General features: G+C 38.3%; 2 protein-coding genes across 2 annotated transcripts; one reads left to right on the top strand and one right to left on the bottom strand.

The window, feature by feature from the left end:
- Positions 1 to 1,330: 1,330 nt before the first annotated feature.
- Positions 1,331 to 2,625, top strand: LOC107728679 (C-factor-like). Its single transcript, XM_016538955.1, has 6 exons — positions 1,331 to 1,471; positions 1,550 to 1,604; positions 1,688 to 1,875; positions 1,967 to 2,128; positions 2,224 to 2,334; positions 2,512 to 2,625. The coding sequence occupies exons 1-6, from the start codon at positions 1,331 to 1,333 to the stop codon at positions 2,623 to 2,625; spliced, it is 771 nt and encodes a 256-aa protein (XP_016394441.1).
- Positions 2,626 to 3,341: 716 nt separating this feature from the next.
- On the bottom strand, positions 3,342 to 8,309 carry LOC107728678 (E3 ubiquitin-protein ligase TRIM39-like). The gene is made up of 6 exons (XM_016538954.1): positions 7,464 to 8,309; positions 6,465 to 6,560; positions 6,124 to 6,354; positions 6,014 to 6,036; positions 5,811 to 5,929; positions 3,342 to 4,470 (listed from the first exon to the last, which is right to left on the bottom strand). Exons 1-6 carry the CDS (start codon positions 7,995 to 7,997, stop codon positions 3,908 to 3,910), a joined length of 1,566 nt encoding a protein of 521 aa, XP_016394440.1. The 5' UTR covers positions 7,998 to 8,309; the 3' UTR covers positions 3,342 to 3,907.
- Positions 8,310 to 9,607: the final 1,298 nt, after the last annotated feature.

Here is a 9,607-nt window from a genome sequence, read left to right as displayed (position 1 = left end):
GCAACTTCCTACTTTATTAACTTTCTAAAGTGTTAAATTAAGTGGAAAAGACAAGTGCAAAAACGCTTATAATAGTTGGATCTGGCAACACGTGTTAGAACGAGCTATTTTAGGTAGGCGTGACTGACTCTTAACTTTTATAAAGAATATCTCTTTGGATTTGAGACTTTAGTCTTTGCAACTTTACAGATCTTTTTTATGCACCAAGAGCTTGTAACACTCCAAAGAGAAAGGAAAAATTGAAATCGCATCATATGACCTCTTTAAGACCGTAAACAACATGGGCTGAAAACTAAAGAGTGCGCATGCTTATCTTTGCTAAGTCTCTCCAAGGAATGGGGCACTGAAAAAAAGCTAGTGAGAGAACAGTCTTTATTGCTGTAGCATTCAAGGGTAAAGGCATAAAATGGAGAATAATACACACTTAAATATAAAGTTTCCAAAAGGGGGCTTTCAAAGCAATGCCACAGAACCATTTTTGCTTCCCCAAAGAACCATTCAGTGAACTTCAAAAAAGGTTCTTTAGAAACATCTTAAAAAATAAATAAATCAATAAAATTGTGGAATGGAAAGGTTCCATGGATTTGAAAGGTTTTTCATGGAACCACAAATGCAAATAGAGAACCTTCATTCTAAAGAGCGAGTCTTAACAGGTAACTACTGGACAGCTGATTCAGAAGAAAATCCCATGACAGACAAATTTAACATGCGCTTACCTACATATGGTTCTATTCACATTTTTTTTTTTTTATGGAAAATTGACAAGTTGGACTGTTTGGTTTCCAGCATACATGTGAACATGCATCCCAGAATGCACTTCATAAAAAAAGAAGCCCAGAGAGTGCAGAGTTGGAATCCAGATGAATGGTGGTGACTTCTATGAAGATCAAATATTGGTCACACCTGGTACTTCAATCGGACTTATTTCATGATTTGAACCTATGAATAAATACCTTGCTCAAGGTGACGGTAGCAATAATGGGGTTACTAATTAGCTCATCCGTTTCTGGGTCATACCTTCCAGATTTTTCTTTAGGGCTGTTGTTTTCTAGCCCAGATCTTTAATCTCTACTTTCACTCCAGATAGCATTTATGATTTGGAATAATACATTGCAGCTTTTGGAAAGCATCCAAGCAGTTTTATTACTCAATGCAATCAGCGCTTATATGTTCATGCTGAGTCACTTTGAAATGTCATCTTGACTCATCATGGTTACAACCACTAAAAAGACCAGTGCAATAAAGGGGTGTGGAGTCCACTCTGCATCCTATATAAAAAGCCATATAGTGAGGCAGGTTGGTTGACAGAACCAGACTTTCATCTTTGAACATGGCGGCATTAAAGGCGTGTAGTGCTCTAGTGACAGGAGCCAACCGAGGCTTGGGTTTAGAAATGGTCAAGCAACTCCTGGAGGCCCGTTGCTCAAATATTTTTGCTGCATGTCGTGACCCAGATGGGCCAAACTCTGAGGTGAGTATTCAGGAGCTTAGGATTATAGACAGCTCAAGAAATCTGTTTTTAATCATTCACATTCTCTTTCTGATTCAGGCACTGAGAGAACTGGCCAAAAAGCATCCAGGTGTTGTCACCCTTGTGCAGCTTGGTAATTGTGCATTTGTCTTCTGGACTACATTTTAACAGTTTTGAAGTTTTGAAGTAACATCACCTTTTTCCTGCTACTATTAGATGTTGCTGATCCGTGCATTATCAAAGAGTCTGCCAAAAAAGTGGGTTCTCTACTGGGGAAGAATGGCTTGAACCTGCTCGTGAATAACGCTGCAGTGTTGCCACAAAAAACCATGCTGACCGCCACTGCTGAGGACATGCAAAACACCTTCAACACCAACGTGATAGGACCTTTGTTTGTCATTAGGGTAATGGAAATCACTTTTGAGAGCAAGCCGAATCTAAAATGTGACATTTCTTGTACATCTGAGACAATCTGTTGTGAATGTTTTTAATCAGGAGTACCTGCCATATCTGCGTACGGCAGCTAAAGCCAGTGGCAAACCAGGGATGTCATGTGATAAAGCAGCTGTGATCAACATCTCTACAGATGCAGCGTCTATGACTATCATGCCAGTACTGAAAGAGCCATTCCCACTCTTCCCATACAGCATCAGCAAGGTACGCAAGAATTCTAAGGCTTTGTTTAGACGTGCAGCAAAACTGCTAATTTGAATGTGACTTAAAACTTCATTAAACATCTGTTTTCCTTTCAGGCTGGTCTAAACATGTTGACCATATACACCGCTAGGGACTTAAAGGCAGACGAGATCCTTTGCATTTCCATTCACCCAGGATGGGTGAGGACGGACATGGGGGGAGATGAGGTAAATCTAAATTCAGTAATAAAGTTGATTCACTTTAACAGGTCCATTTTTGTATTCAATTTGAAATGAACTAATCAGAACCTAGTTGGTGAACCTTGAAGCACTCGTCATAGACTTGTCAGAAATGTGACAGTTATCCATTCTAGTAACAATATTTCTGTTTGGTGTCAATTTTAGGCTCCTATCGACACCAGAGAAAGTGTAGAGGGGGTGTTCCGTGTCATTGGCAGCCTTACTGAGAAGCAACACGGCGGATTCTTGGACTACACTGGAAAAACAATGCCCTGGTAAACCAGAAGAACAAACCAGAAAAACACTTATATAAGGAAGTTCACGAAAGGGCTGATCCAGATGGCCCATTTTACCCATTATTAACAAAGTGATAAGCCCAGTCATTAATGTTTATGACATGGTAACTTCATTCTTTGTGTGTTCAATACAATAAAACAAACTAAACTAAACAAACAATACTGCAATATTGTGTCATTTATCTGAATGCACAAACATTATGTGCTATATAATTTGCCATTCACCATAAAAAAAGAACACGACACTAGATATTTAGCATTTATTTATAAGTGTTTTCTGAGAACATTTCTACGCTACAAACAACATGCTACACATTAATAAACAACAGAATGTTACGAATTCTGTTTATATTTTGATCAATATCCTCGAGTTTTATAAACTGGTACATAGATCTACTGAGTCTAACATATCACTTGTACTACACTTGTGAGAAGCACAATAAATACAGCATGCTTTTCTAATTTGGCATTACATATCAGTGACATTTATATATGTGACCCTGGAGCACAAAACCAGTCATAAGGGTAAATTTTTTGAAATTCAGATTTATACATCTGAAAGCTGAATAAATAAGCGTACATAATCTTTACTGGCATAAAAGAAAAATCAATGATTTTTACCCATACGATGTATTTTTGGCTATTGCTACAAATATACCCCAGCGACTTAAGACTGGTTTTGTGCTCCAGGGTCACATATGAGGTAAACATGTATATTAGTAAATTATCCAAACATATATTTTGGTAGACAACAAACTGTCCATAAAACCTAACATCATACACTACCAATCAAAGGTCTGGATAGACTTGACTGAGCTTCTTGTGTGCTTTAAAATCTATTTATCTAAAGTATTATGTTTAAAGGCCTGAAATTAAATTTGCAGGCATTCTCTGTCTTTTGGCTAAGATGCTTCCACTGAATTAAAAGATAAATAACTGTTGGCGGGGAATAGGAGACTAACAGTTATTGGGTAGACAGTTTGAGAATTAATTGAAAAATTATTAACGGTCAGTTTGCGTTAAGACCGTAAACAACATGGGCTGAAAGCTACTCTATAAAGAGTGCGCATGCTTATCTTTGCTGAGTCTCTCCAAGGAATGGTAAAGAGTTCCCGGGCACTGAATAAATGCTAGTGAGAGATCAGTCTTCAGACTTCATTCTAAAACCTGGAAAAATAGTAATTTAATAGACTAAAAGGTAAACGTTTCCAAATCTTTGACTGGTACTGTATAACTGAAGCGGAAATATGTAAATAAAGCCAGCGTCACCAGGAGGCACTGTTCCATACTGCCACCCTCACGGGGCAGATCTTCAGCGCCCCTGGATTGTTCCCATTTATATTTGCCCCCGGACAGAAAAAAGGGAACATTGTCTCAGTGAAGTGGTCGTTAAACGTGTAGACAGGTGTGACACCAACTGAGTCAAAGAAGCTGACCTCTCCGGCATCATAGTCGATCTTCACCCGAACCCTTTCCAGGTGGCCCTTCAGGTTGAGCAATGGGGTGTGGGGGCTGGTCATGGCCGTGTACTTCCCATCAGAGAGAGCCATGGTCCAGAATCCTCCATCGGGACAGCCTGAGATTTTGCCTTTCCTGGCTACTGATTCTTTAACCACACCGATTACCCAGTCATTATTTTGGCCTACGTCCACCTCCCAGGAATGGCATCCTGAGGTGAAACCCTTGGAGCCCAGTACAAAAACAAAGTGGTCAAAGCGCTCAGGGTTATTAGGCAGCTCTTTCATCATCCCCGTGTTGGACACACTCGTCAGGCTCTTGCTAAGAGACAAACAGGGGTAGGCTGTGTTGGGGTCCAATGTCACTGGAGCTAAGTGGTAGAGAAAGCGGAAAGACATTATAACAAATGTATATTTATGTACCAGTGTTAAAATGTAAGATTTGTTTAATTTAAATGTAATTCAAGTGTGTAATTTTTTTAGTGTTAAAAGTGTTTTTTGGGGTTTATATTTGGTCTTTTTTGAAACATCCTGACACAGTAACAACATTGGCTTAACCAAGTTTTTTGGGATGGGAATATCTGGTTGTTTGACCAACTGACCCTTCGCAAAATCCCACCCCCCTTAGTAACTGTTGCTACGTCCAACAAGCCAATGGTGCTCTCACGCCACACATCATTTTCTCACGCAGTGAAAAATACATCGCGGAGCAAAGAGGACACTGACAACGCGCCGACAGACAAGACAGATCAGGTTACTTTTGCCATGAAACAAAGTCTCAGCTTTCAAATCTGGTCATTTTTTAAAAGGAATTCCAACAATAAATACCGTTTTGTGGCTCTTTAATGTTTCGTGACAAATCACTGCCTCAGTTCAAGCAGCACGTGAACCGATCATCTCTTCCTCTTAACAAAATTAGCACAAAATTAACATGAATGAACATCAGAAGGTATCTTATTTCAGCCGCAGAAAAACATCAATACACACCATTTTCAAGTTCAAGTCCACCAATGTAAATCTACTCTCCTGTCTGGTTTGTTTGTCAAACAAAATGGCAGATTCGTCACTATGATTGGTCAGATCACCTGTCAATCAAGCTCCTGGCAAAGGGTTAATTGGAGCAGGCGGAAAGGTTTCGGAAACCTGTCGAAACAATAAATTTTCACAATTCCATTTGGCTGTGCTAGTGAGTAATTACACCCATTAAAGAGTAATTACACACTTCAGCTTTAAGAAACTAAGTGTAGTTAATAAATATAATTTAATATATAATACATTTAATATAATTAAATACGACATTGAATTTATCTTAATGAATTATCCATAAACATGTATTCATACATCATATGGGCTATTTTCAGAAACATTAGTAAATAAATAATGAAATATATTAATATTTTGTAATATAAATATATTTTTTCATTATAACATTTTATTATCATTTTACAATATGTTTTACATTATATCATTTTATGTGCCATGCTGGCTGAAAACTGTATTTCCCAGAAAGCTCTACTTTACTCTAAGTCTTCAAAGTGGAGCCAAACAACATGACATTTGCTGAACAAACCAACTTTGAACTTCTTTGAATTGCAGTTCAGTAATTTCCTTATCAACTAATGCCATTCAAATTCCGACTCATGAATTTAAAGGGAACCTATTCGGAATGTTTACACAAACTCATCCAGCTCTATAGTAACTGAACACTCACTGTATTCCACCAGGCTCTGCATTTTTTCCCACACTCTGAACTTCAGGGAGGTGATGTGCTCCGCAACGTCAATTAGAGAATTGGGGACATTTTCTGGTTCGTGAAATGATATCTGAGCTCTGGAAGGAAATTCAATCAGGTTAGTTGAGGATTTTATGAAAATAATTCAATCAAATACTCTCAAATGTACAATGTACTATTACCTCTTTTTGACATTCTTGTAGTTCTGTGGGAAAAATTCAAATCAGTTACTTGTGCTAATATTTGTACAAACTTGATAAGATTAGTTAACAATCCAAATACAGCAGGTTACTTGTAAAAAGAGGCTGTCATCATTAGCAATCTCATTTTCAATGGCCATGACAGCATGAGAAAAGCTGAGTATATCGCGAGCGATTATGTCCGTTTTTTTCTTCATCGTCTGTTTCTTTGTCTCTTCTTCTTCTGCCAGAACAGCAATCCTCGCAGCTTCCTCCTTCAGAAGAAATTGCCGAAGCTCTTCAAACTCCTCGTGAACTTGTTTCTCTGTCTGTTGCCTTTGGTTCTATGTGAACCCAAAATAAAGAAGGTAATTAAGTGATTACCCTAGGTATCTGTTGATGGCTAGTCTATCACATGATGTTTATTAGTCTGGATCTTGTTCTTTGTTGATACCTTGATGTGGACAGTTATGTCATCACATTGCTGTTTGGCCTCATAGAGGCTTCGAAGACTTTTCTTAAGTGGGATGACAATCTGCCGCATTTCCTCCTGGAGAAAAAAAAAATGTACATCTCAATCCAATTTAAAACAACCCTCAAGGAAAGTTTGCAAACCGTAAACAAGAATTCCACAACAAGATTTTAAAATAAATAATAATAATAATAATATAGAAATTGCACTATTAAAAAAATCAAGTTCTAACTCTAGGAAAACATAAATTCACTATTAATGTTATTACTATTAAAAATTGACTTGGCCTCATTTTATTAAATTCCCAGATATGATCAAGTTTTCCATGACCACGAAAAATCTATTGCACCACATTAATAAGAATTGAGAATAGTGACAAATACAAGAAAAGCATCTTTATAAAACGGATAGTTCCGGTCCTTGATTCTGATTGGTTGAGCCAAGTTCGAAGCTGTTGTAAATTACTCTACAAACATGCACCTTTGTTTACATTTGTGTGTTGCTCAGCAACCACTTTGTTGGAACCACAACCGTTTCTGAAGAACTACATTGTTTGGTGGAAGAATGCTGTTTTTATTAATATCATTACACTTTATTTGCTCTGTTTTATTTTGTGAAACCTTACTACATATATGGAATAACCGTTTTATAAAAGCAATAAGCCCCGTGAAGTCGTGGTTTACTGTGAATTTATAACAGCTAAGGGGGTTGTAGGCACTCCGCTTCGTGTTGTGCCCAACAACGCTCCTTAGCTGTTATAAATTCACTGTAAACCACGGCTTCTTGGGGCTTATTGCTTTAGTATGCATTATGGTAATAAGAATTTGGAGGGTTAAAATGCATGTCATAAATAATTTCAAAATAAAAACAACCAAAAGCCATTTTTAGGCTTATTATTTTGGTTTATTCTGGTAAAAATAAGGCTTATTTGGAAAATTATTTCTTACAACTAAGAATTAAGGAAAATTCTTAATACATCACCTTGAGATCGTTTGCTGCTTCTTCCAAAGGACACACACTGTGGCCTTGATGTTTCTTGGACGTTTGACAAACACAGCAGAGAACCTCTTCATCATATTGGCAGAACAATTTGAGTCCCTCCCCGTGAGTGGCACAGAGAGCCTCTGGTTTGGACGTCCCGTTGGCTGAATATGAGCCTGCTTTCGCAGACGCTTGTCCTTTCTGCTTCTGTGCAATGGCATCGCACACGTTCTTCAGAGCCAGACTCACGGTGGGCTCCGTCAGAGAACACTTCCTCCTGCATACGGGACATTCCCTCTTGGCCGCCTTCTTGTTCCAGAATTGCTGAAGGCAGAGGCGGCAGAAACTGTGGCTGCACTTCAGGACCACGGGATCGGTGAAGATCTCGCAGCAGACCGGACAAGAGAGCTCATCTTCTAAAGGCGACTGAGCGTGAGACGACAGAGCTCTCGGACGCAGGACTGGGATGTTTTTAAGGCTTGGAAGGGTGTTTGCTCTTCCAGGTTGAGAGGAAGCCCTCGGTCGCAAGGGCATGGCTGTCTGGTGTTGCTAGAGTGGAGTCCACTCGCTTTTACAAATGAAAAACCTGATGAGCCCCAGCTGCAACTGCAGTGTTTGTAGCCAATCTTTCATCTACATCACAAGACTTCCACAAGCACCCTCACGTCCCAAACACAAGTCCGTCCTTCGCCAACAAAGGCCTTTTATAGAGCCGTGACTATCCTTAACTTTAAAAACAATCACGAAATTCTCAGAAGTCAGTCTCTGACCACTCCTCGTCCACTGGAGCACTGGGTTTTTATTTACGTCACTCTAATATGCGGACTTGGTTCATTATTGGATCAACTGGTGCTTGAGGGGAAAACAAACCACCATTGATCCATGAAATGTTTGGTGTAAGCATTATTGTTTTGGGAACTCAGAGGCAACGTGAGGGGTTGCAAGAAAGCAAACCCTTTCCAAATGCTGCAGGGACATTTACGCAAAGAAACTTATGTGGAAAACTCCACATGCAGCCACAGAAGCACAGAACATGGCAAAAATGTGCGTTTCTAATGGGATAAATTACAAATACTATACTAAATAATCATATGCAGGTCACTCGTTCCCCTGTCCACAATGGTAATGTAAAAGTAAACATGCCCTTGGTGAGGTTATTCAGCCAAGGAGAACGAACCCAATGTTTCAATGAACAACCGTAAGAAGAAAAAAACACCTACTGCTTTCCAGAACATAAAAACAAAAACACACAACTCATTTTGTTTGTTTTAATGTTGTTCAGAAATCTGACAAATAACAATTTGGTGCAATAGCATTTGTGTCAATGAAAAAACATAACAGATATAACAGACTTATATCATGATTATTGCCATTTGAAGGTAGTCTGAGACAGTGTAACATGAGTCCATCAAAACCATTACATCATCAGTGTAAACTATTAATTCTTAAAAACAACGCTTATCTAAATATGCTCAAAAAGCATTGAATGAAAACGTGACCAAAGTAAATCAACGACAAGAGAGCTGTGTTCAAGCTACACTGATAGCTTTACAATATGTAAAAAGTAACACCAAAACATTTAATTTTGTTTTTCTTTTTTATTAACTTTTGATCTAGGTCCTTTAAACACTAACCTACATCTTCCATAAGACAAGACGCCCGGCTAAATAATAGAAAAAAGAACTATAAAAAAAGAAATATAAAGTTTGAAGTTTTAACCATCACATGATCAGCATTTACATTTCAAACATGCTCTGACGTTACAGATGTGGAATAGTACAGTGTTGAACTGCCTGGTTAAAAGAGTAATGATCATCTCAGAGTTCCACTAACTTCATAATTCAACATGTGCTCAGTGTAAGACGCCTGTGTTTGGTCATATTTGCAGTACTATTGTCAGTATCTTGGAAATGCTCACTGGCTGTAGTGTAGTTTCCGTAAACACATCAACACTATATACACTCAATCAATAGCATACAATTAATGCCATCTAACACCTATACCATCCAATCAGTGCTTTAATATTCACTTACCAGTAGGGCTGGGCAATATGTATCAAATATTCAAAAATACAAATATATATATATATATATATAGCCTATACACACACACACACACACACACGTTTTATCCATACATATGTG

The sequence above is a fragment of the Sinocyclocheilus rhinocerous genome, unplaced genomic scaffold (assembly GCF_001515625.1).
Source record: "Sinocyclocheilus rhinocerous isolate Xijiao unplaced genomic scaffold, SAMN03320098_v1.1 scaffold1961, whole genome shotgun sequence".
In the NCBI taxonomy this organism is placed as follows: domain Eukaryota; kingdom Metazoa; phylum Chordata; class Actinopteri; order Cypriniformes; family Cyprinidae; genus Sinocyclocheilus; species Sinocyclocheilus rhinocerous.
The sequence above is the reverse complement of the archived record's forward strand: the minus strand, read 5'-3'. Positions and strand labels throughout refer to the sequence as shown.